We start from the raw sequence: 27,764 nt of genomic DNA on the forward strand, positions 1-27,764 counted from the left end.
ACCATTCAAATACAACATACATATGTACATACATACCATACATAACATACAGAAAACCATCCAGGTTAGTATAATGTTGGGAATATTACTGATCGTATTTTGATTTCAGTTCTTACTATTTTCTCTTAAGTTATACTGTATAACTTTATACCTTACTGCTTAGATCACTTATAAGATCTATAAATTGTGGTGGTCATCTCATGGTAACCTTTCGGGGAATACTTCTTGCATAAATCTCAAAATATTATCCAATCCTCTGGTAAACCCATAAGCCAAGCCCCGAAATTAAGACAAAATAATGTTGTAAAGCTGGAAAATAATTTTAATTCGTACGTTTCATTCTAAATGGCTTAATTTACGGTACAATACGATATATTACTGATGTTTCAAAACCGATAAATTAACATTAGCATTGTCCTTAACTTTATGTTGATCATATTCAATACTTTAACCATACAGATATTAATATTTCCGATTTAATTTTTTCCATTTTCTTGTTTTCTTGAATTATTAATTATTTATGTATATAGCAATTTTGTTTTGCATTTCATTTTCTTTTGTTTTTATTTTTATTTTATTTTGTTTTTAAGATTATTGAACGAGAACTGGCAATATAGCCCAAAATTTTCTATCAGTCGGTGTAAGATTGCCCCAATAAGGGGGTTTTTAAAGCCCGGGCTGGGCCCAGTGCACAATTGTTATTTTCCTGCCGCTTATCCGTGACCATCGAAATGTTCAAGTTCTCTACACGTCCAGCAAAGGATCGTATAATTTACTAACTAGCATAAATATTAATTGTTTTTTGTTTTGTTTTCTTATTTACAGCTGCGTTTTGTGTTAATTTATTTCTTCTGGCTTTTTTAATTTTGTTGTGTTTTTTGTGTTTTTTTTTCGGTTTTTTGAAAGTTTTTCCTACTCGAACGTTGGCATTGCTTGGTCCGAGGTATGCAAAAAAAATATGTAAATATTTCCCAATTTTTATTTGTATTTCGTTAATGCTGTTCTGCTGTTGTTGTATCTCATCTTGACGAGTATATGAATATAAATTGGGATGTACTCACTTAATAATTGTTTATTAATCTATGAATAAAGTATGGCTATGTATTTACCACTCACACATAAGAATACACATTTTTTGTTGCTTGTTAAGTTTGTTTTCTGTTCTTTTTTTGTTTTACTCCTTTCCTCCACGTGTCTTTTTTTGTTTTTTGTTTGGTTTTTTTGCTTTTCTTCGCTCCATTTTACGTTAACTAGTTTGGATTTGTTTTTTGGTTTTTGTCTTCACATTTACATTTATATACTTAACTACTTAAAGTTAAAATTTATTTATGTGCTTATACACGAGCAACGTATTTGTAACTATGCTAAAGTAATCATAAAGGTCGATACAAATTTCATTATTTAGAGAGAAAGCTAGCTGCGCGCTGGCTCCGGGCACATGTGAGTGGAATGTGGAGTGGGCGTGGCTGATTGTTGATCTATGCGCGATTCTGGATGTAATCTGGACTCAGATCCCGATCGTGAACATGATCCTGGTCGGGATGACCATGATATAGATAACAATATCAATGCTTATATTCCGGGTAGCAGCCATTCTCGATGATTTGTTCGGACTGACTGTTGTTGCTGCTGCTGGTATCGCCTGATTGCTGATGATGATGCGGATGCTGCTGATGCTGCTGATGCTGATGCTGCTGCTGCTGATAAATTGGCAGCTGGAGGAGCTGCAACTGCTGCTGATGCTGCTGACTTAGTGCCGCCGTGTCTGCTGCTGCTAATGGCAAACCGCGACGAATGGGCGGCTGGATAACACTTCCACTGCTTTCCGTTTCCGTTGAGGGCGGGGATGGATAATAGTCCCTCTGACTTACACTTATACCATTTGGGACGATTGGCAAAGCCATTATGGAATTGTTGGCTACCGCCGTCGCCGCTCCCGCTGCCGATGCCGATGCCGCTGCGGAGGATTGATGATGATCGCCGTGGTGCTGATGCTGCTGTTGCTGCTGCTGCTGCGTTATAGCCCCCGAAATGGGTCCGACGTCGATGTATGGTTGGGAATCCGACATTGTACCGGATGGCGGCTGGTCCAATACCACGACGGATACCACATCCTCACTCGCCCACCGGGCTAACTGTTGTTGAGCTTGAATAAAGTCATCACTAGAAAATAATAATCGTAGCAGGAACAACGGCACATGGTAAGAACAAAAGGAGGCCATCTGGGACGGGAATGTGGGATCGGATCGGTTGGTTGATAGGTTCGGGTTGGATTTCTAATGTTCTCTAAAGATTCAACAGCAAAGAGTTATATCACTGATCAGATTAAAATTTACTTTGATCACTCCTCTTAAAGTCGTTCAACCGATTCTAAAAAATGAACTACAACTGAAATTCAAATACAACTATTGTTTTTACAACACATATAGATAATAGTTCTTTGATACAAGCAGTTCTTTAGCTTAATTTGCAAACGGTTAAAACAGCTGTATGTTAAACGTTTTCAACCAAAAATTCAAATCATCATCAAAAATCAATAGTAAGTTCTTCGAATCTAAATCAATTAAATCAAAAAGGAACTTATAAACTAGAAGGTACATAGATGCATCCCAATACAGACCAATCATTAAAAGAAAATACTCGAATTGTATGTGTATCGGACAACAAATTTGGGATTTAAAAACTTGATAACTTGTGACTGGTTAAAAACGATGCATCAGCATATGACTTTTGTGATTCAGAACAAATATAAGGAGAACATATAACTTAAATAGCAGAATAATAACAAAAAATCATCATAACAGGAGGAAAAAAGATATATACCAGCTGATACATTACAACCTGCTTTTCACATGGGAAGGACAATGGAAATGGAACGAGCAGACAGACTGGTAATAAACGATGCATCGGCATCTTACCCTTGTGATTAAGAACAAATAAAAAAGATCATTCAACGAAAAGAACGTAGAACCAATAAATCATCATAAAAACGGGATATAAAATAGAAAAGAGCAAATATCCTTGTAGCTAATTCTCCAATTGAAACCAGCTTTTCACGTGGAAGGGGCAATGTCAATGGAACAATCAGACGATGCATCAGCAGGTGACCTTCGTGATTAGGGACAAACAAAAAGGACACACAACGAAAAAAACATAATATCACTAAATTATCATTAAAAAGGCATACAAAATATGAAAAATCGAATATCCATGTAGCTGATTCACCGTTTACAACCTGCTTCTCATGTGGGAAGGACAATGGCAATGGAACAAACAGACAGAAATAGAGGCCAGGACTTACCTCTCGCTATCTGGTGTCTCGTGGCAGTCGAGTCGAGCGTCGACCACTTGGCGCTCGTGGTGGTCAGCGGTCTCGTAGATGCCCTCGTCCTCCTGCTGCAAATGGGTGTGTGATGAGTGGTGCGACGAGTGTGGACCGTGCGTGGCATGTCCGTGGGCATGGGAGTGGTGCGTGTGGTGCCCGAATGCGTGGGGTGAGTGCGACTGGTGCGGCGCGTGTCGTCCTGAAGATGCCGGCTGTCGGTAGCGTCCACCGAATGTGAATCGAGACTCCTCATCGGAACGGGGACGACAGCTTCTGCTGTAAGACGCATGAATTGTAGCGGTTTTCTGAGATTGTGGTATTTGCTGATTGGAGCTATAGGCGATAAGGATAAGAAAAAGGCAAGCAAATAATCAAATTATTTAGTGGCATGGGAGTTAATGGAGGGAGGGGGACTTTAGGCTTTTGATTTTTGGTATTTTTTTTCTTTTTTCATATATTTTTTTTTTTTTTTTAGAAACGACAGGCAAACGAGATTTGGACGGAGCCTGAAACCGAGACCAAAACAGAGACCGATAGCCATGAGGAACTTAAGAGCAATGTCAACGCATTGGTAACAATGCTTGTTAAAAAATGTGCAAGTGATTACATAAATAGGAAAACGATGTGAAGTCAAGACCCTTAAGAAATAAGACCACAAGATGGTATTAAGTTAAGTTAGTTAGAGTGGGAACCAACCTTTATCACACAAGGTATTCCAGCCTGAAGCCTGCAAGAAATGCGAATATAAATTGGCATTGGCTTGAGTTACATTTAATATACTGCAGTACAAACAAGCAGTGGCTTTCATGCCTTAATGGTAGGTCAGTTTTTTTCTGTTTAAAATAACGTCATGAATTTGTATATGCTTTTTGATGAGTATGAAGCTTTTGTCTTCGTTAGTTTTTTTTAAGTATGAACATGTGAGATACTCTCAAGCCATCAAATATATTAGGTAATTAATCACTTGCTCTACGATTTAGTTATGGGTTGATTGGAAATTTTTGTTTATCACAGATTGACTATTTGGAAAATTATAAACGCGTTGACTATTAAGAATACGGTTGGTTAATGGGAAGCAACTTTTCACTGCCTACGTTAATACCATGGTTACAAAGCAGATAGCAATACAGATAGGTGTTTAAAACTTCTAGGAAATTATGAATTATACATTCATAGTCACAGCAGTTAGTCATTTATGTTGAAGTGTGTATAAGAAACAGATGTAAGACATTTTATATTCATGTGGACAAGACAAAACAAGACAAGAAACGACACGACAAAACAGGACAAGACACGACAAAACGGGACAGGACAAAACAGGACAGGACAGGACAGGACGGGCATTTCGGGTGTCTGACTGACTCGGTGCCAATACTTTTAAGTAAAAGGTTTTACGGTACGGTGATTAAGTTCTGAAGCAGAAATAACACTAACCCTTGAGATGACTCACTACAAGCTGCGGAACTTTCTAATCTATAGTGTCGATCGGCTTCTGTTTCCGACATTCGTATATCCTCGGATCCGCTGGGACTCATGTGACGGGACGAGTGGTGCTCAAGCTGCCGTATTAGATCCTCCAGATTGCGTATTCGCAGCGGTCCCGTCGACGGGGCATCATCATCGTCCAGCTGCTGCTGCTGCTGCTGTTGCATACCGACCGCCGACGGCTGGTGCAGCTGATGTTGCGATCGATGGTGATGGAGCATCTGACCACCGTGCGGTATACCCCCCGAGATGGACGTCGATCCGCCACCGGCTCCCACGCTCGAACCCAGTCCCATGCTACCGAGGCCAGCTCCACTGCCATCGAGGATGATCGCGTGCACGGCCGCATTGTCGCAGATATTCTCCCGCGAACTGGACTTCGATCCGATATTCCGTTTATACTGCTGCTCAGCCGAGTATCCCAGCTGGGAATTGTTGCAGTCCTGCAGCGTCTTGCGCAGCATCTCTTCGCTGAGACTGCCGCTGCCAACGGGCGTGTTTCCGGTTCCGGTACCACGGTGCGTTGCAGCATTTCGTAGCGCCTCCAATATATCCTCGTGATATCCATTGAGGGACTTCAGCGTTCGCTCCACTTCGGAGGCAGCCGCCCCGCCGCTTGTCGAGGCGAGGGTGCCGTCTTGGGTTATAAGCTCGAGGTTATCGGACTGATTGTCATCGCCCCATTTATCTTTCAGCTGCTCACCGTGCACCAGACCATAGCCGTGCTTCTTTAATATACCCTTCTCTGTGTGGCAGCCAATAACAATGCATTAAGTTTGGGTAGTAGTTAGTATTTAGTTCCAATGTGCATGTAAAGGAATATACATATGTACAAAATTTGGTAGAGAAAGGCACGTGACTGCAAAACAGCGATTATAGTGGGGATGACTTATGTTTGTATACTTATATGTGTATATGCACAAGATGCACAACAGATATACCTAGATATTTCTTTGGACTTGTGATTTCCCTAGTTGTTTCAGTTCCCCCTGAATAAAAACGATTCCTAATTTCGGTCGAATGTTGACCCAGTTTTTTTTTACCCCATTTTGTGTGTATATTTCTAATCATCATTACCATGCGAGTTCGAGACAAAGTGGGGTAATTTTTGGCAAGTAATCTTATAAAAGATAGGAAAGAAATCAGAATAAAATAAAAATATCAAAGAATTTGTTTCGTCTTATATACATAACATCTCTAACATAAGAAAATTATATCAATATATGGTATGATTTGTATGTATCTAGTATTAGCTATATAGTTTTTCTTGTAACGGACAGACAGACACACGCAATTCGATCGACTCGACTGTTGATGCTGATTAAGAATATATATACCTAATACTTTGTCCTTAAAAATTACAAATTTTGGATATATTTTAAATTCAAATGATTCAAATGAAAATTCAAAATAATTTCACGACCTATACTGTCGATAAGCGGCGGTCCATCGCTGTTTTTTCTAAACTAGTCAATAAATAATAAATTAAATAAAAACCTTAAAGCTCAGTTTAAATTAATTAAATAATGTCTTTATTTACATACATATTAATAACAATTCATTGAAACGCGAATAAAAACATAAATAGACAACGCTTTTCAGCCATTTCTTAGGTATTTTCAATCCTAAATGAAGTCTTCATATTGCCAAAAGTGTTCTTTGGAAAATTGCCGACCTTTAAATAGAAAGTCGGAAATGTAATTTTACCTATTTAAAATGGATACAAATATCTAATATATTTCAAAAGTAACGGAGAATATGAATATATCCCACATAAATTTGTTTTTTTATATCTTGAAAAAAAAACAAAGATAAAAACTTAGGTCGCTTTAAAAGGGAATAAGAAGCTTGTTGGGAGAGTGTACGTATATAGAAATAACATTTATGTTCGCTGAAAATAAACTTATGATTGCTATTGAGAGTATTAATGTAAAACTGTAACTGCAATAATAGAAGCTCTGAAGAGTACAAGCAGTAAACGTTAATCAATTATTATTCTATTCAAATTTAGGTTGTTAACATGGAAGGCATCTAAACTTTAAGCGGGAACATAGGAACACAAATTAGTTTAATCCGTTTTTTTTTTCATTAATATGCGATTACATAGTGTCTTTGTGGGGAAATTCCCGTTCAACGTAATAAAAAAATTAAATTGGATGAAAAAAAAAAATTTAATTTAAATAACTTGAGTCCAAAGACTTCTGTGAATATAAGTTAAAAATGGTTTTTCGATATGTAAATGTAGTTTTCAAAAATTGTCAAGTCCCCTAGATAATTTTGTTTTTTGTTACTGATTCGTTGCTTGAAAAGTTATAAGAAAAAATTGTTTTTGAAATAAATCGTTTTTGAGGCCATAGAACGAGAACCTCCCCTTAAATGCAACTCTAAATTTATTATTGGGGTATCACTGAAATCTCAAGAAACTTTAAAAAATTCCGTCGGTGTCACAAAGATTTTGATATAACTTTTTTTTTTGTAGGTCTAACCAAGTTTGATTTTATCTTAGCTCTTTTAGTACGTTATTATTAGTATTTTGAATTGCAGTACTCATTGTGAAAAATCATTCTATATTTACAAAACTTAAAAGGAACAAGCTTTGTAAATATAGTTTTGTAGATATTTGTAACACCGAGCTTGGACTTTTAGTTGAAATTTGTATTTAAGAGGTTTCTGTGACACCCCTCAGCCACTTTGTTTGTGAATCTAATCTAAGCAAAAGTATTTAAAATATTGTAAACATGATGTATTAACCTGCATGTGACTGATCGTCCTCGCCACATGTCGTGTAGCGTCGTCCATGAATGCCCTTGTCCCTGTGAATGATAATAATGAAATGGCGGCATATACCATGCTCGCTCGTAAGAGCGTGGTCAAGCGGCTGAAACTGGTTGTAAACGATGGATCAGCCGGCCTGTTCGTCAAAGGTTTCAGAATACATAAGTACTAGGATCGTTTTTTCTACTTAAAAAAATCCTTTTGAAAATGCAAAGGCTGATGCATCGCTTATCACCATATCTTGCTCAAACGAAATAGTGTGACCAAGCCAATTCAAAATGGTTGTAAACGATGAAGCAGCCCGACATACGTTGTACGATTTTTCCTCATTCTTACTGATTCTATTTTCGTTTCAGATAAAGAACTGGGTTTCCCTAAACTGTTGAATTATTAAACGACTCCAAATGATGGTTCCTGTTAAATTTTTAAACAGCTGTGACCAGTTGTCAACTTTTTCGGAAGTAAAAACATGTAATATTTTATTTTGTCATCATAAGAAGGCAAGGTAAGAAGAACTTTAAATATACTTTCTGAAGTGATTTTAAATAATTAATAATGCATACTGCATATACTAAAATGTTAAAGAGTGACCATGGCTTTTTAATAAAATAAGGTATAAACTTTTTTTTTCAGCAATTCAACTTCCTCGAGGTTAAAATGGAATGGAGTTTGTATGGAGCAGTTGATTACCAGCTGACCAAAATTCAACAATTCAGCAATTAAACAGTTTTGGAAATGCCAAAAAAGTTACTGATGTATCGTTTATAACCAGGTACAGTTCTATTCGACACTTGGTCACACTCTCATACGTTTTTTTTTTTTGGAATACGCACCTGAAGCCAGTCTGATTGGCATAGACTAACTTGCTGGATCCATCCAAGGAGACTTCCTCCACGGAATGATGGTTGGGTGCCGTCGCCGCTCCACCGTAACTTTTTGCAATTGGTTTCTTCGAATAGGGCGGATCGTACTTTAGCGTTGTGGTCTTTCGCCTGTGTGGCCATCGGTACCCACATTCACATTGTTGTTGTTGTAGTTGTTTATTCATTTATATGCGTTATATATATTATAGATTTTGCATACACTCCAATGTATATAGTATGTGTAATAATTTAAGGCGTAAGGTTATGCGTGTTTTACAGATAGTTAATGAAGTCAGTTATCGTATTTATTTTATTTGATTATTCGGCAAAATCAATTTTACGTCAGAGTGTTTTGTAATTATGGGACAGGAGGCGTGGTAAATGGGTAATTCGTAGGTTTGTATATGTTTTTTTGGTTTTGGTTTTTGGTTTGGTTCAGTTTGGTTCGGTTAGTAAATAAATAAACAATGTTTATGGTTTATTTGAAGAGTATGAGGTAGAAACGTGCACACATACACACGCATGCACCCGATTAAAATTTTTTTTTATATTTTTTTTTATAGTTTAACGTGCATGCGTGTGTATTTGAGGGGCCCGTTGAATAATTTGTTTTGATTGTAGAGTTTTTATCAGGATTTTGATTTTTTGTAATTTAATAAATACCGATTTGAATAGGTTTAATTTGGTTTTTGTTGATTTTTGTTTTGTTGGATCATTATATTGATGTTGTTGTTGATTGTTGTTTGGAAACGAAATGTTGCAATGAGAGTCGTAATTAATCAAATGCTTACAGATTTTGAATAAACATTTTGGGTTGAATATAAAGATTTTTGTTATGAATTGTATATATGTTTTGTAAAAATGAACACACAGTTATACGCCTGGTCCTAAAAAATATATTTACACCCATACATGCATATTTTTGGAGGTCATAGAAAGGATAAAAAATCTACATTTCTCGGTAAACCGAAATTGTTATATGTACCTTTGCATTTATTATACAAAAAACAGTCTTATTAGGTTTCTTAAAGAGGTAACAAGTTTTCGACCTATATAAACAGACAGACTTATCAAAACTCGTCTGGTTTTTTATTTTACTTTAAGAATCTGGCAATTAATTTTCTATGCAAGGATATATATACTCGTATATTTACAAATTTTAGAAGCCATTCAAAATTAAACAAATATACAGGCCAAGATTATATAAAAACGCGAAATAGCATTGGAGTTCAAAATGGTTTAATAAAAAAATTCAGCACGATATAATAGTAAATCATAATAATAAAAATAAAAGTAAGATCAAAATCTGATTAGGAATTTAAATTTTTATAAATTAAAAAAAAAAAATGGGAAGAGATAAATCTTTTTTTAAGTCTCACATGCGGAATCAGGTATAGAAAAAGAAACTAGTCCCGAAAATCAATTAAAAGGCACATGCAACTACGCGCAGTGCGACTTAAACTTGAAGTGAGTCCCACGGAAGGTACGAAAAATTTTGATTTGAAACAAAAATGTGATTTAAATGTGAATTGGTTTATGTATTAAAAAGCCCACCGAAAGATTCGTTAAACAAACTCGGCACTGTAGTTTTTTTTTTAAACATACATTCTCAGCGAACGTGTTTTTTGTGCATGCACGAAAAGTTTGAATGTTCGATATGTTTAACCGGGAATGATCAGTAGCGATTACTATAACGTTATTTTGTACTTTAGGTGTTTCCAATTTCAATGGTTTCGACAGTAGTAATATAGGTGTATTCGGTATCCATAATGATTTGGGCCATTGTATCTGTATCTGTAGCTGTTACTGTTACTGTATCTGTATCTGTACCAAAATTCTGTATCTGTTCGTGTAACTGTTCGTGTTTTTATGTTCTCATGATCAGTATCTGTATCTGTAATGTATCTGTGATTGTTGTTTTGATCCCAATGTTCATACCATATTACACAAACAAAACATAAATGCTTTATGTGTGTACATTGTATTCGTATTCGCATTCATAAAGACGGCTTTTCGGAACACAGGAGGCTTACTCTGCAGAAAGCACCACCATAGCTCAAAGTCAGTTTCATCTATGTTGGGCCCTAAGCGCAAAGAGAAGTCAAAGTCGCAAGCTTCCGCTTGGATATATAGTATATAGTTGGTGTTCTATATACGCACTTATTAGATATTGGCAAGAAGTCGTGGATGTATATTGTATACTTGTACTCTTGGCTTTGGGCTGCAAGTTAGCGGGTCTAAACGAATACATTTTCATATACTTTTACTTTTACTTTAACTGTAACTGTAACTTTAAACTGGGGGTCGGGTCTACGAGAGTATCTATGTGAAAACTATCTACGGAGCACACTTTTTGGGTTAATATGCCCCGTGATTCGGGTTTCGGTATCGGTATCGGTTTCGTTGCAGGTATGTTTAATGGTGGTGGCAGAAACAACAGCATTATTTTTCTTGTTGATTGGATTATACATATATGGATATATAGTTTGGCATGATTACAGTGCTGGACAGACTAAACTGAACAAAAGTAGTAATGAAAAACGTCAACGAGATCACCGCCGTACTGACGACAACGATAACATACACAAATGGCAATCCTTTGTATAGCCGCTTTCAAATTGTGTGCTATTGACTCAAAAACTATAAGAATTTAAAGCCAGAATCGGTGACTAACTAAAAGATATAATTAATGAAATATGTTCAATAAAAATATGAAACCAATATAGTAACTACTTAATTAGTTAATGTAACCTTATTTAGACATTTACATATTTAGTTTTTTCTGTAAAAAAATAATTACAAAATAATGACTTTGTTGGATCGTCAATACCATTTTTTTTTAAAGATTTTACTCGTTAGGTAACGCTTTTTGTTTCTGCATCAGTCTCTTAGTAATATTACCAGAAAATGTAAGACTTGGTATAACTGACATTCAAAAGATTTTTTAATTTGTAATTGAATGGAGAATATTTTCAGGAGTAGCCAATCGTAGTTTATTCAACCAAGATTTCTTGGGACTTTGGATCCAGTTTTATAGATACCCCAGAAGAATAATTTCTGGGAGGGGTACGTGTTTCACCTTACTAGAATTTATGGTATTCCCAACAAAACCTGATAACCTAATATTGTGATAGAGAATTTTGATGCGCAAGTTGGTTCAAAGTATTGGGTCCACAAATCGTAGAAAACACACAATTTTAATATCTTTTAAATATTTACCTATCTATATACAAAAATATTTTTTTCTTTTTTTGGAAATCCTTTTTTTTAAGACGATTTCGATTTTTACAAATATTAGAAAGTGTGACTACTGCAATCGCCTTTAAAACAAATAAAAAATGTACATTTAAAAAGTTGTTCTTTAACATTGCTATTAAGAAAGATATTATTGATTTAAAGACTGCCACGATAGCTCTAAAATTTAGAAAAATATCTTTATGAGTGTAAGAATTATAAATATAAGAAGATGTATAGAGATGTGCAAGTGTAAGGTAATCAGTTTCGTACGCGGATTGAGCCAGAATAAATAAATTATTTCTTGCATTGTTTAAACAAAAATACAGACCAATTTATTGAAATACAAGCAATAATATATTTAAGTTATTCCAGCGTACGCTACTGATATTAAATAGATTTTAGTTATTACACTGAATTACGTTTGGTATTTTTTTTTATGAAGCTTAACAAAAATGAACAATGACAATGGTTTAAATGCAACGACACAGACAAATTTATCAAAATGCGAAACAAAATAAACAAATTTACTAAAGTTTTTTTTCATATTTGCATTTGCAAGTGTTTTTTTTTTTTTAAAGTTTAAAAAATACTTTTATGTTACTTTTTTGCTTGTTCTTTTTGTGGTTGTAATTTGTATTTGTATTTAAAGCTGGCTTTTTCATTACTTCTTTTCAACTAACCTTAGACACAGGGAGAAGTTTCTATGTACTACAACTGACCTGTAGCACAATGCCATCAAGGTGAATGTTATAAAAACGAACCCTACAACTGACATTAGAACACCGACTAGGAACACTGTATTTGAGCCGTGGTAGTTCTCTATACGAGAAATTTTCAGCCAAGTTTTTCGTAATGTGCCCCATTGTATTTGATTTGTGTGCAGTTTGTTCGAGTTTTGTTTGGTTTTCGTATAATGGAGTTATACATTTAGGTTGATTCATTTTATTATATTGTATGATAGTTTTTTTTCGTTGGGTTACGTAGTGATTCGATATTTCGAAGACGATATTTCGTTGTTATTCATTATTGCAGTTGGGTTGTGAGTCAGCCGAAAAAACAAGGAAATACAAAGTTTTGTTGCATTGGGGGGAAATATGATATAATAGGCATCTCACACATTCTTTGAGGTTTTTTTTTTCAATTTTTCATTTTCATTTGTTCTGGTTTTACTGTATTGTAAAATCACTTTCCTTACTTGAATATGAATACGTAAAACATAAATTTATGACAACGATAACATGCATACATGGTAGTATGTGTTCTCATTGAGAAAATTTTGATCGGATTGCCAAGGCTTTTGAAATGGCCATAAACGGAAAATCGATTCTCACAATTGCTTAAAGGTTAGTTAATAGTTTTTTTTTGTTTGCTTTTATATGACAATGGTAATCACATTTGTGCACATCAAGCTTAATTACCACTTGTTTTGAGCTTTCGATATTAATCTTACATATACTACCGAAAGATCCAATCCCGGAAATTATTTGTGATTCCATTATATTTCACACTTTTTTTAAGAAAAACCCTTTCAATTTTATTTAGATTAAATTGGTGATCATTATGTAACTTCTTATTCGAATAAATTTTCCGAAAAAGGGAAGAATTTTAAAATCCCTTTCCCAAGAAGTATATTTTGCACGTAAAAACTCAATGTTGAGTGGATTCTAACAAAATTTCCCAAGTTCCCATTTTTATGGGAACGTATTAAAGAAGAAGAATCCTTGGGTATGGACTCATTCGCAATTTTATTTGAAGATAATTTATGACACATTAAATTTAATTTTCATTAGAAGAAGTTTACGATATAAAAATACCGATTAAAAATATAACAGAAATACTAACTTCGACAAGGCTTGGTTTTTATATCCTCGAAGCATCAAGAAAGTATTTAGTCTCCACCCAATTTCATAGCAAAACGATACACCACATGTTTTCAAATATTTTACAATATGAGATATCAAAAAAGTCGATTCAAAGAATTTTCAATAATTTTTTAACAATCTGATTAAGCGATGGTTTTGAAAAAAACCATATACTGGTCACACTTAAAGATCGGTGTTTTTATACATTCCGAAAATTTGTATAGCCAAACCTGAGAATCTTTAATTTCCAGTATGTCTAGGCTCTTTGGCTCTTTTTTCAGTCTCCAAAATGTTATTTTTTGTTCCCTTTTCGTGTTCGTAAGTCGATAAATGATGGCTGATACATGTGTTCTGATGAGTATGCCTACGAAAGGTGTGAGCAAAAATCAGAATACTAAAAATAGGACCTTACGAAGTGTCATGTTTATTTGTCAATAATAATTTTACGTAAATGCATAAACAATAATTTTTGTTCTTAATTTATTTAGAATTTTTTTTTGCTGTGTTTTCTTTTTCTTTTTATGTTTGCGGATAGGTTCTTATATGCATATTGTCATAAATAATATGGTAAACCAAAACAAAATAGAAATCCCAAACAAAAAATATTGATATTATACATTTTGTAGATTACGACGACAAATTACGAGCACGTACAATTTTGAACTTATAAAAGCACTACGAATATTTTACACACAGCGATAAAATCCAAAGGGCAGTCAAAAAGTAAAATGTTTAATGTGAGTATGAAGTTAAATGTATGTAGTCACTGTGTTTTAAAGTGTGAGATAGGATGTGGCAAAGATATATGTACAAGCATTTAGACAAAACATATTATTTCTGCTGAACTCGAAAACAGGAGGTACCCTAATTGTACCTCATTGAAGTATAGACCAAAGTAAATTTTTAATGGCCACCTAATTACAGATTTGCTTGAAAGTGAATATCAGAGAAGGTCAAACAGTATATTCTTTTAAAGGCAAAACCAATGGTTCTATTAATAGAGAAACTAAATAGGATAGAATAGACATTTAAGTTAAGGAACAGGCCTATTATCACCAAAAGTAACTTCTTTAGTTGTACTTTTCATCACAAGAGAGACAATATTTCTGTTAATTGAGAAAGTAACTGCGAGAAATATATTTTCCTGAATAAAATTTTTATTATATTATTAAAAATTGTTTAGTATTTTAATTTTTTTTTGTGTTGAAAATGCTTAATCTTTTCAAGAAAATATATTTCTTTGAGTTGACACATTCAGAGATTTTTCAGATTTTAGACATGAACGAAAATGTATCCATTGAAGATTGAAAGAAATGTATTGACATGAAAATGTTCGTGTATACTTAGGTGTGGTGATGGTAGTGTTGCTAAATTCAAAGAGGAAGAGCTTGACTTGCTCGGTACTCTACCTGTAACAAACGGCCAGTGTTGCAAAACTAATGAAGACACATTTGACGATAACTGTTAAAATGATGACCATGGTTAATGTGCTGATCCTATTTTGGTCAGAGGTGCCTGCAAATGGTGGTTGCGTTTTATTTTTTATCAAAGTATATAAATATTATATGCCCCATTCTTTGTGTTGCGGCTTTGAATTACGTTGTAACAATTTCCGAAAGTAAAACAAAAATTATAAAATTGTTTACTTTTCGCATACAACATTTGAAAGGTATCCGCTGATATCCGGAATGCTTAATTGCTTGCATTTTATATTAGGGTCATATGATTTATATAAGATACCCGCTACTCATAACAAGTGCATACAAGTGTTCAATAAAATGGTAAATTTGTATTCAAAAATAATAAATATTGGCCAGTGAGTAGAAGGTATCTCATAGAGCGATGTTACGATTTGTATGTGTTCAAAACTTTGCTGGTGCTTTTAAAGGTAGTGTCTTGTAGATAATTAAGTATATCTTACAACCCCTTGCTTTAACTTTTTATACGATTTTTGGCAAGTACATCTAGTGTAATGACGGATACATATTTGCGTATATGGATATATGCATGGCGTTTTTTCTTTATGCTGCGAGGGTATAAAAACTTGGATTCTTTAGGAATTGAAACAAAAAAGTGTGTAGGTTAGGACACCCTGTATTGCACTCTTAAATCTTTCAAACTTGGTTTTAAGTGTTAGTGTTCCATGGTGTGTAATGACAATTAAAGATCAAAGTAACTTAAAATAAATAGTTCCCAAAAATCAGTGTGCTCTACTGCCAAGTTTTAAATGTCTTAAGTTCTTTTTTTTTTTTTTTGCAATTTTGTTTAATTGCGAACCTGACCAAACGAAAAATTACCGACGTGACTACCATTGTCATACAAGTAACAAAACTGAATTGCATATGATTGTATCCAATTATTCAATTGTGAGTTGCCAACGTGATTTAACCAGGCGATACTGACCTCGTTCAACAACACTTGGTTGGTATTGAATAGAGCCCTGCGCGAATTCTTTATATTTAAGTATGTTGCATGTTCTAAGGTTTGATAATGTGTAAGGATCAAAATGTTTCAATGCTTAAAAGTTTTTAAAGAATTCAATACATATAATTACAAAACATACTGTTAATTCAAGCAGAGCTCTAGTAATCAGGTAAATATCTAAGGATAGGATTTGATTAGACCAGTTCCATTCGATATGGACTTGATGTATTTTATTTAGCTTTGGTGCTCACAAGTTTCTTCCAGCTGGCGCAAGGTAAGATACAAGATACAAGCATCGCTGAACTCGACACTCGACACCATAGTTATTTCTTACCATATGGGGTTTCTTTCTTTTCCATCTTGATTGTGTTTTCCGGGGTGGGCAGTGCTTCCGTTGGCACTGCTGTTGTGAGAATGACGATGGTACTGCAGTCGTTGCCGCCCCATCCCATATCGCAGAAGCAGCGGTTGGTATTCGTGCAGACCTGGAATTGAGTTTGAATTTTGGAAATATGCAAAGTGTGGTCGTGGTAATGTCTGTCAAATGTCACATGTCTGCATGCCCAATCAAGTCTACATGCTTATGGTAGATGAAGAAGCTAGCTGATGCCGATGGCATCACCATGGTATGTATTTATGAACTTACGCCGTGTTCTGAGCACTCTTGGCCCTGCGAGTTGACTGGGCACTTGGTCTGATCCACGTGGGGAAAGAGACTGACACACGTTTGGTTCAGGCATATAAGATTATCACCACAGGGAGTTCCATCCTTGACCAGGCCATGTTCCGGATAGCTGTTGGAGCCCACTTGCCCGCTGGTCGCCCTGTGAATACTCAAACGATTGTGAGACTATCCTTATCCGGACATCACCTGAATTCCTCCAGCCTGACTGGTCTCTGCTACGCACTTGCATTCGAATTCCTGGCCCTTGATGGAAATGATGGTTCGTGAATAGAGTTGGTCGATGCCATCGTTAACTGGTTGTCGTTCACCATCCTTGCACTGCAGGGTTCCACACTGGACGTTTCTGTTGAGGGGATTGAGTAAAATAAACGAGAAATCCATATAATATACATCCTTAGGTTATCATAAGTAAAATAAAATATCTACTCCATTTGCTAAACTTTTTAAATACTTGTTTTAATCAAAGAATTCTTTAACAGGGGTTTATCCAGACCTATCGATGTATAGTACTTACTCGGGTTCGCACTTAATATAATGTTCATTGGAATCACGTCCACAATGTCCGTTGATCGAGCCTTTAGAATTGAATTGCTCGTAACACTGACGATCCGCAGCGGATCCACCGTAACCCCATATTGCCTCACATTGCAAACTCAGCGTAGGGCAGTATCCTTGAAAACAATAACCTACGGGACAACGGATATGTAGGACATTATGTGCGTAGTCAAATGGTTTACCCACCTGAGACGCCAGTCTTGCTAAGTCCGCATGGTGACCCGTTCTTTTTAAAGACATCTGATGGACATTGACCAACTTCGCCATCGCAATATTCAGGCAGGTCGCACTCATTATTGGTGTCACGGCATATGTAATCCTTTGAGCGCAGCTGAAAAGGGGGAATACAACACGATTACGAAGGATTACGATGTTAGTCAGCCAATCAATAACTTACGCGGCATTGATCACAGCAAGCACCACCGGCACACTGGGCCTCTGATTTCAATTTACACGTAATGCCATCGCAGCAGGGGTCCATGGAACACTCCTCGAAAGTACCACAGTCGCACTCCTCATCTTCTTCAACCACCTTATTGCCGCAATTGCGACGAAGCTCGATCTAAATAGAAATTAGTTGGAATAGCACGGAAAAAAGAATGTTTTCAAAGTTAATTCCTTCTATAATTCTATAATTCCCAACCGGTTCTAGCCACTCGGTTATCTGCTCACCTCATTTGGCTTGTTCAGCAAACACAGCCCGTGGCCAGTCCGCAATGCGTCAATGTAATCCTTTTTACTGCACTCGGAAAATTTGTATGGCTGCACATTCTCCTGGCCCACAATCGACTGGGCCATGATGCAACCGTGCCAGTCACGGCAGAAGCACTCCTCGCCTACGGCAAAAATGAGAGTCTGTTTGGGCAAAAGCCGTATAAAGGATAAAGGATAAGATAACTCTTACGTCCGTCGTCGTGTCCCATGCCGATGTTATGGCCAATCATGTGGGCCATTGTGCCCGCCAAAAGGTGCGGCTCATACACATTGACATCCACGCTGATGCCCACAGCACGGGGTGTGCAAACAGTTTCGGGAACGGCCATGCCAGCCTCCCCACCCGCAAATGTTTCACCACTTGATGGGGAAATAATATAATATAATATACCTATCATAAAGAATATATTCGTATAATCTACAGTCTTACGTGAGCAACTGCGTGGTGTCCCGCTCGATTTGAAAGAGATTCCTCGAGGTGTAGTCATTAAAGTTAGATATCGCCTTGCTTATATCCTTGCTACCATCGATAACAGCCTGGTTTTTGCCCCAGGTCTCGATGTACACAACCGACACACGGGTATTCAGAGTGCGAAAGTACTAAAAAAAATAAAATAATAAAAATAACCGAATAATATTTAAAGTTTCCATAGTATCCAGTGTACTACTTACCAGATCGGCTATGTTGGCAACCTGTATGGCATCGTGGATTACCTCCGCGCGAGTGCTGCCATTTCGCTTATCGAACATTGCCTTGTCCACAATGATGGCCGTCTCAATGTACTTGGTGGCCTCCCTGACGTCCCGCTTGTTCCGACCCACCCCGCCCTGCAGGATCTCCTCGACGACGCCCGCGACTCCGGCGGACAAGTGCTTTGTGCGCCGCGACAGCCGCCACGAGTCCAGGTTGCCCGAGTTGGCGCATCCTTTGTTCGCCTTTGTACGGGCCTCGAAAATCACATGGGGATGTTTCTGTTTTTGCCACAAAAACAAAAAAAAACAAATATGTAAAAATCGAGAATATCTACATATTCTGAATAATGTAAATGCGGGTAACGAAAGACTTACCGATAGATCCCCGCCGTAGAAGGGATGGATAACGAATGTCTCGTTACCAATGTGGATGACGCCACTCACGCCGTTGCAGGTGTGGAAGGCTGCGCTGGCACCAGGATAATCCTTCACGGTCCCATGGTAGTAACAGTGCTCGATATCCTATACAAATGTGGAAAAAAAGAGTGGGTCAAACAATGCTGGATTTCCGTAAATTGTACCCTACACTTTAGAAATAAATAAAAATGTATGCACAAAATTAATCTTTCTAATTTTTTTTGTGGATGTTGTATTTTTTTTTGTTTTCTGTAGTGTTGTTTTGTTTATTTTTCTTTTATATCTAAATTTTTAATTTTATTTTATCTAATATTTCTTTTTTTATAACTCTTTTCTTATTTATATAATTTGTTTTTGTTTTTTATTTATTTTTTTTAATTGTTTATAAAAAAAAAATTTTTTTTGTGAGGGTTCTGTGACTTAACCTTCTCCGTATAACTTTTAAACACGAACTTAAATGTTACTTAATATCGCTCTTGAAATGTTGAAACCTTAACTCACATGTCGGTTTCCATCCACAAGATATCCACCCACGTGGTAATGTTTCTGTTGTATGTTTGGAGAAAGAAGTTGTCTGAAAAGAAATGTATAGAAATAAACAACAATTTAATATAACTTTGTACACATTTATGGTTTATTTGTAATTGAAACTTACGAATTAAGCTCCAAGTCCAAGCGAAATTTGTGATTAAATGCTTTTATTAGCAGCGATGTGCGATGGAAGTGTTTCTGTAAGTGTAGAAATCAAAAGCAATTGTTTTAGTAAAGATACGTATAGGAAAAAGTTAATTTGAAAAACCCACCTTTGTTCTTCCCCTGTTAAAACCACTGTCGTCGTGTGGTCGAGGTCTTTGTCCCGGCTGTCAAAACATAAATTATGATATTCAGCAAGATTAGTCAGTCGAAATTGGTGGATAGTTTTGGCTTTGAAACAATCTCTCACCTTTGGTAGACTGACTTCTCGCGTGGATATGCCCATCTTCTCGTGATGGCGCAGTTGTACTGGATATATAATTTGGTAATAATGACCACCAATTCGACGGACAAGCTCTTGATTTTGCCTGTATTCTTTAAGTAAACGTTCCACTTCACCTAAAACAAACACGCGAAATAAATGGTATTAAAGCATTTACTTGGTTTTGAACCATATGGTATCAATCTAATAAAATATTCTTGAAAGCAGTAAAAGTACAATTTTTTTTACTGAGTTATAGTAAGGATGAATACAGATGTATAGATAGAAATACACTTACCAACAGGACTTTCTTCATTCCAAAATGAATCATCTAATGTGTAATCTGCTTCTGCAAGGAGATAATTTTATTTTTTTTATTCTTAGAGGTTAATCAACATATTAAGATCTCCATAGAACAAGTACAATTTATAAGAAGGGACTTTGTACAGAAGACAAACTACAAATTTGGATATATTATTTTGTAATGGGAAGTTGTTTCTTAGAAATAGAAAGCATTGAAAAAAATAAAAGTAGTTTGGTTCGGTTTTTCGTAAAAATATTTTGGTCAAATATAATGATAAAGTCGTACTTCCTTCTATAAAAGGAAAACCATTCTGAATTGGTTAGAATGCTAAAAGTACGGACTGACACATGTTTCCTTTCTTACAATGTTGTCTGTTATTTCCTTACGGCTTTTAAATACAAGATGAGGGGCTTGCATTTTAATTTAAACATTTGTATTTTAACAGATAACCATTTACTTTGTAACCCAGTAAAGCACTCAATACATCATTACTCATGGTTTAAGTGCCCTAACTGTATTATTGTTAATCAAAAGATAATGGATCGGTAGGGTTTCAGAATCCAAACGCTTTGCCGAATTTCGTATGCTACGGTAAAGCGTAGGAATTCTAAAACTCTACAACACCCAAGGTGTATTTTTAACAATTTAACATCTCAGTAGATCTGATATCCACACTCGTCTAAATAAAAATAAAGTCATTTTTGGTTTAAATCAATTTTTGTATGGTTTATTTTAACCTAAAAGCTTGTAAACTACTTTATCCCAAATACAAAAGATATATCTTCTATAGGTTTAAATCGTCCGATTGGATTTAATACTGTTCTGTACCGCTAGATCGAAAGATAGACATGGGGTTGAGATGAAAATTGAAAAAAAGGGTTGGGTTTTTCAGGATGCAATCTGTTAGATACAAGATAAAAGGATTATATATAACTTACCCCCTGCAGATGTGACGAAAGCGCACAGCTGAGCAATGACGACGATTAAATTGGCGATGTTTATCCACATGACGGCGGCTGCAATATTGTGATCAAAAGTGAAGTTGTCGAATCCAGCCCCACTTCTAAGTCTTAGTTTTCTCTCCTACTTTGCTCTCGTTAATAATTTATAGAAAACTGCCTTCATGTGGTACTTAAAAATATCTGTTTTGCATTAGTTAACTTCCCTCCAGTAGTATCAGTGTCCCAGTATCTGTGGGTTTTCGAATTGATTTGCAGTAGTACTCCTCGTTCTAGACCATCGGGAATTCGCTCAACCGCTTCTTCCGAACATTTTAATTTCCATTTGGTATATATATGGTATAGGCGTTTGCTGTGTGTCAGTGGCAGTGGGTTTGCTTTTGCTTTTGCTTTCGTGACTGAGGCTGTGATTTGGTTTTTGGTTTCTGGTTTTCAATGGCTTGCAGATTCTGCTGGGATTGTGCATTCATCACACGACGAACTGGCTTGGCTTGGCTCAAGGAAGCTCGGAAAATAAACAAGATAATGATATAAAATTCAAATCTAATATTCACTCTCTGGAACGTTTCATAGAACGCCTCTTTATAACAACCGTAGCAGGATTAAAATGCATCAAAATCCGCCTCAAGTTCTGAACAAGCGATGTCCTTTGTTGCTGCAAATAAAAGATGTGTTGAATTTAAAGTATAGCCTATAGCGAGATGAAGATTTATTGCGAAATATCATGGGATATCATATAACTGTTGGAAAGTATACAAAACAATACGAATCACTATACTTATATAACCACTAGAACACACATTTTAAAATCCAAATTAGGCGATGATATTACTTTTTGTAAACATCAAAAGAATATTACTTTACTCACAAAATAGGATATCAATAGGTGCACATTTAAAAAAAGTTAACACCCCACACTAAGAACTTTTTCAAAAAAAACTTTTAGTTAAAAAAGAACTTTTGGTGTTTCTAATTTCCATATCAGAATAAGGATAGTACAAATTGTAATCAATTACCAGGAAGATTTTATATTTGCCAAGGCTGGTCACAAACATTTTTCTAACCGAGTTCCGGGTTTCTTTCTTTATAGATTGTAAGTAGTTTTCCTTCTTCCGTTTTCTTTATTTTGGGGATTCTAGAGGGCTTAGTGGATTTTAAGCCAAGATGAACGATTTTTGTTCTCAAAAAGCCGAGATTAAATCTGTTTAGAGCTGTGCATTAGGGGATTGCCCAACCGAAACTAATGAAAAGCCACGTTGGCACTAAGGTGAATGTGAATACGAATGTGAATGTGAATCTAAATGCGAATGTGAATGTTGGGGACCGGACAGTGAAGAGCACACCGAGGCCACAGCCGACAATTTTAATTTGCGCTAATTAGGCAAGGACAGACATTTAGCGGTGACAGAGAAATTGTAGAAAGCAGATTCAATTAGCAGAAAAATCCTATTAAATAATTAATATTCATTAGGCGGTAAGCAAGACGATTGCCAATGCGAATGCGATTGCATTTCCGCAAGACAGCAGGGATTTCCAGAATTGAGACACTAGGACATCGAAAAATTTAACCTACTAAGCTTTCGATTTTAAAAGAAATATATAATAAATATATTTTTATTTTCCCTTTTTATTTATTTAAAGGTTACCTTTTGCTAATCCAGCTTTAAAAATTTAAGTTGAAGAGCTCTCAAAACTAAAAAAAACACCTTTATACCGGCAGCTGAAACCCAGATTGCAGCAATCGTTTGCACAGAATGATAATCAGAGACTAAAAAGCAGAAACGAAAGTACTTGATGGGATCGAAGGGGAAAATTGCAAGCTGCGCTGCTCACAACAGCTTTTGTTTACATTCCGAGAATTTAGAATGTTACCTTTTATATGTGTGTATGTGTGTGGAATTACTACGATTTCAGTTTGGCTTAGTTTATCTCAAAACTTATGCAACCCATAGAAAATCTCTTAAATCGGAGTAACTATCAGAAATTGTGGGAAAAAATACTTTACTTTAATGTAATTACAAATATATTAAAGGATAATTCATATTGGGTTTGGTGTGCCCAAGAATCAACAGGTTCTTCAAATTTACCAAATGCGATGCTATAATTTATTGAATTTTCTTTCATGGGAGAGCATCGTCAAATTCAGGTCATTTCGTCGGAGAGACAGTAAGATAATTTATTGCGGCAAATGGGGATGCGACTGGTGCCGAAAGGGAGTGAGGTTAGGGAGAGGATGCGACGGATGCCGAAAGGGAGTGAGGTTAGGGAGAGCATAAAACCGAGAATAACAAAACTTTTGGGTAAACATTTTCTTTAAGTACGGTAATATGGGTGAACCGAATAATATTGTTGATGTCCCAATTCAAACGGCGTTATGTCACCCAGTTGTATATGATAAAATGCCACCTTTAAAAATGTGGGTGTCGCAAAGGTTTTCAATTTGGGTGTGGCTAATCTTTGGAATCAATTTGAACTTAACAAGGTGAATATTTCTTTTCTCAAAACCGATTCTTTAACTATTAAAGTTTACAAGATTTCGACATGCGAATTGAATGGAGTGATCTCTTTATAAGCTCTTTTCAGGAACCCCTATACCATACAATGTTTACTTTAAAGTACATAGAACATTTGATGGTATATCAGCTAAAGTTTTGTATTTTATTTTAAATACCGGTCAAGGGTGTTGAACTGGTATATCTCAGGTATCAGTCTGTATAAAAACTTTTATGCCCGAACTTTCAAGTTATTAAATCCCATAAAGCATATAAAAAAACCCAGCTAAGCAAGGAGCTCTCATAAAAGAGGTCCTTAGCTTATATATGCTGAGATACTTGGAGCTCTGAATTGTCACACATTTTTCTTGGTGTCGAGGGCGTCCACGGCAGAATCAGAATCAGCATCAGATTCAGAATCAGAAACAGAAACCTTGGGCAGACAACCAAAAAACCAGACAGCGGCAGCTGACAAGAAAATAAATAAATAAAGGGATGAAAATTAAGAACGCGAGAGTCGTCGGCTCTCCAGTTCCAAACTGCGCAGCCTCCGACTTTCCGTCTAGGAAAGCCAAAGATGGAAAAATGCACATGTGTATAAATCTATTAGCCAATAAAATTACTTATGCCCCCACAGTTTCCAAAAACGAAAAAGCCGAGCAGAAACCTATACTTTTGTCCAGTGGAAAAGGTCACAAGTGGTGGAAAATTCCCGCAACTTCACTAATTAAAACTTTCACTTTGTCACATCAAATCAAATTATAAAACCACTTTATTTTAATTTAATACTTCTACCGCACTCTTCCAATTATTGTTTGAAATTTTACATTATTCCATGACTCTGAGAAGTTTTACAAAGTACCTAGCCGTTAAATGGGCAAAAGTTAGTAGTTGTACACTAAGAGAAATAAGAAACTATTCTGACAGTGTTGTTTTTGGGAATTTTACTATTTATCTCTATTTTTTTATTATTAAAAAAATAAAATTTGCGATTGAAACAATAAACCCATACAAGGTTTTTCATTAAACTAGGCAACAAGTGAGCTCTAGATGGATTCTGTCAAGTCGTAGGTCATGTATTTTTATCTAGACCAATTCCCCAACAAAGCAATTATTTTTTGAATGAGGAAATACAAAATTCTAGAAGCTTAAATTAAAGTATATAATGATTTTTATAATCTTTTTTTAACCTTAAAAATTTTACATTATAACACAAGACTAAATAATGTTCAATTTTTCTTTATTTTGAGGATCAGTTTATACATAACTCCATAAATTGACAATTTTTTTCTAAAAAAGTATAAAGAAAAATATTTTATATAGAGGGTATTCAATTTTGATCTTAAGTTTGTAACGTATTTAAGAAAATGTATCCAACCTAATGCTTTTACTACTTACTTTTTATAAGGAAGCTACTTTAATCTCTATATGTTAATCAACTTTGTAGTTATTTTAATATAATCCATTGTTTTTTTTGGTTTTGGATTAGTTTTGATACCTAATGTTTTTAGTATATTCCAAATATAAAGTAAATATGCCTTGTGGGCATAATAATTTTTTTTACGTAAACAAAATAAAGCCTGTAACATTTTCTGCAATTTTAATTCAACTAATCTTTCTTTTTATTGTTTTGGACTTGATAAAGTTTATTGATAGTTATTTTATTACAGCTTCAAACTGGAAGCACAGTTTTAAGAGAGTGGGTGATCTTATAACAGCACAGTCAGCTGTTCCAGATCACTGGATGTTTGGGCGTTGCCACTTATTAAGAAAAATTTGTAAAACTATCTATTAAGTATTTGGTTTCTTGATCCATACACTTTTGAACCATCAGATTGAACACTTCTAACACCGGAACATATGTAAAACTAAGGGTTCAGGAAGAGTTTTTAAATATTGTTAAATGCAAATTAGTTTTATTCCGCAACCGCTTGACTGCTTTAAGGCGGCACTTGTGTATAGAAAGTTAAAAATACCGAAAGTCGGTGATAGATTTCTTACCGTGCAGTACTTCGTGTAGGTGGGTCAATGGCAACGCATGCCCAGACCCACAATAATTGCGGATAAATGTGCCTTGGCAGAAGAAAGGAGTGCACGTACTTAAAAGAAATGCCCCCTGACACACTTAACTGGTACCGAGAAACCCGGAGACTCCTTTGCCAAAAATCGAAATCAAATTTTTGGCAAGTCAATCCCTGCGTGCCAATACACTAGAGAGGGAGAGCGACTGAGAACATCCAGATATGCATTGGAATACAAAGTGTGGGATAAAAGCATTTCTGTATCGCTATTATTCATTGGTCATGCGCAGTCAGCCGCGCCTCATTTCCGTTCAAGAGTCGAGTGGGGATATGGTTTCGGTTTCGGAAAGGGATTCCGATAGGGATTGGGCTTGGGGTTTGGTACAATATTCGCAATAATAGTGCGTTGGCTAAGTTTTCTGTAAAGTACACATTTTCCCTATAAAGTACATCCATTCCTAACAGCCAGTAAACAGTATACCACTATTTTCGCGTACATATATGCATGGTATTTCTGTACATACTATAGAGTACCTATGTACGTAATGGCACAAAAATCATTATGCTCTGGGCTCGGAGCACTGAGCTCTGGGTTCTGGGTTCTGGGTTGTACACTTGTTTATCTGGTCGAGTGACACTTACCTACGGAAATTCGGAAATTTCGCCTGAATCCATTGATACAGTAGTTTAATGTTTAAACTAATTATTTATTGGTTTATCCTTGCGTTAAGACTTGCGTATAATTTTACATTGTACTGCTTTATGAACACACTCAGTTTATTTTTTGGCCAAACAGTAAAAAAAATATGCAAAAAATTTTCATAAAATATGTATTTTATGATCTTCTCTCCTCTCGCTTTCAGCATATACATATATATATTTATTCTATTTTCTATTTATTTTTCCCATATTTGATTAAAATGTGCTGGTTTTATAGCCGATTTTGAGTTGCGTTGCGTTGCTATATCAATCATTTGATTCTGAGTTGAGTTAGTTGTTGAATTTTCACATTTTGACCAACCGTTTGGCGTTTCTTTTTCTTTTCTTTTCTTTTCTTTTCTGTTTTTTTTTTATTGTGTTGAAAGTTCACGGTGTGTTGAGATGTTGAAATGTTGAGATACGAAAACGGAATTTGTTATATATATATATGTGTACTTCTTTTTTTTTTGTTGGCCTGTCAATAATTGAGTTATTTCTTGGCTATGTGATGGATCTTTAAGCGCCGACTCCGATTATTCCTCAATTAACTATTGCTCCGCTGGCTCGACTCGAACTCGGCTATTCTTGCATCTTGCACTCTTTTCTGTTAAAAACTATCGCCGTGGCCGTATCTCTAGCCTCGCTACCGCTTTCCGCAATTGCAAACAACGTTCTAAAGCTCTCGAACACGTCTGCAGGATTTGGGCAGGCGAAAAACGATGGCCAGCCAGCCCGACGCAGTCGCACAACCTGAGCGGAGAACTGGGTAACCGATTCCGAATCGGAATAGGAGTCCGAAAAACGAATCGGAATCCGAAACCGAACCGGAATCGGAGTCGCAATCCCAATCCCGGTCAGCCCGTCATCTCGGCATTGTCATCTCAGCATCTGGGCTCTCTCTCTCTCCTTCTCTTTCTCGCTTTTCGGAGGCTCTCGGGTTCTCTCGTTTTCGGATGCTCTGGTTTTCGGACTCTCCGGTTTTCGGGTCCTCCAGTTGTCAGGCTCTCTGGTCTCTCGGGTCCTCAGATTCCGACCAGACTTAAAATCCGGGTACGCCTGTTTATGCCCGTTATGTAGAGCAAAAGGGTATATTGTATTCGTGCAAAGGTGCGTAATTGTAAAAGAAGGTAAAGTGTACATGTACCCACCCATACATATATATTTAGCCATGTCTGCCCGCCTGTCGAGATCTTGGGAACTATTTTAGCTAGGGAACTGGGTCCAAAGATGCACGCTCAGCGCAGGTTGGTCTTAAAGTTCGGCCACACCCCCCAAATAAATTAGTATTGCAGAACAGCA

The 27,764-nt window shown here is 36.0% G+C and overlaps 1 protein-coding gene across 22 annotated transcripts; it reads right to left on the reverse strand.

The window, feature by feature from the left end:
• Nucleotides 1–304: 304 nt before the first annotated feature.
• On the reverse strand, nucleotides 305–27,151 carry LOC119557969 (zinc metalloproteinase-disintegrin-like batroxstatin-3). Of its 22 annotated transcripts, none has more exons than XM_037871021.1 (24): nucleotides 26,409–27,151; nucleotides 21,233–21,908; nucleotides 20,289–20,339; nucleotides 19,979–20,127; nucleotides 19,839–19,895; nucleotides 19,691–19,764; nucleotides 19,537–19,609; nucleotides 18,994–19,140; nucleotides 18,598–18,897; nucleotides 18,356–18,525; nucleotides 18,116–18,285; nucleotides 17,884–18,047; nucleotides 17,609–17,773; nucleotides 17,398–17,542; nucleotides 17,171–17,342; nucleotides 16,880–16,999; nucleotides 16,618–16,795; nucleotides 16,306–16,456; nucleotides 14,957–15,062; nucleotides 8,419–8,577; nucleotides 7,562–7,623; nucleotides 4,760–5,555; nucleotides 3,302–3,598; nucleotides 305–2,163 (listed from the first exon to the last, which is right to left on the reverse strand). In XM_037871021.1, the coding sequence occupies exons 2-24, from the start codon at nucleotides 21,300–21,302 to the stop codon at nucleotides 1,566–1,568; spliced, it is 4,374 nt and encodes a 1,457-aa protein (XP_037726949.1). In that variant the 5' UTR covers nucleotides 21,303–21,908; nucleotides 26,409–27,151; the 3' UTR covers nucleotides 305–1,565. The 22 variants fall into 22 exon arrangements, with proteins under 22 accessions (XP_037726949.1, XP_037726948.1, XP_037726947.1 ...); XM_037871020.1 differs by lacking the exon at nucleotides 14,957–15,062 and adding an exon at nucleotides 12,366–12,504 and having other exon boundaries at nucleotides 26,409–27,150; XM_037871019.1 differs by lacking the exon at nucleotides 14,957–15,062 and adding an exon at nucleotides 12,366–12,504 and having other exon boundaries at nucleotides 3,302–3,601; nucleotides 26,409–27,150.
• Nucleotides 27,152–27,764: the final 613 nt, after the last annotated feature.

Source organism: Drosophila subpulchrella, chromosome X (assembly GCF_014743375.2).
Source record: "Drosophila subpulchrella strain 33 F10 #4 breed RU33 chromosome X, RU_Dsub_v1.1 Primary Assembly, whole genome shotgun sequence".
In the NCBI taxonomy this organism is placed as follows: Eukaryota; Metazoa; Arthropoda; class Insecta; order Diptera; family Drosophilidae; genus Drosophila; species Drosophila subpulchrella.

Coding starts and splice junctions, on each gene's coding strand:
- LOC119557969 (XM_037871014.1), bottom strand. CDS start 21,302: ATGTGGATAAACATCGCCAATTTAATCGTCGTCATTGCTCAGCTGTGC. Junction 7,624..8,418: donor GCCAATCAGACTGGCTTCAG/GTGCGTATTCCA, acceptor TATCATTCACAG/GGACAAGGGCATTCATGGAC. Junction 3,659..4,759: donor TGTAGTGAGTCATCTCAAGG/GTTAGTGTTATT, acceptor TATCGCCTATAG/CTCCAATCAGCAAATACCAC.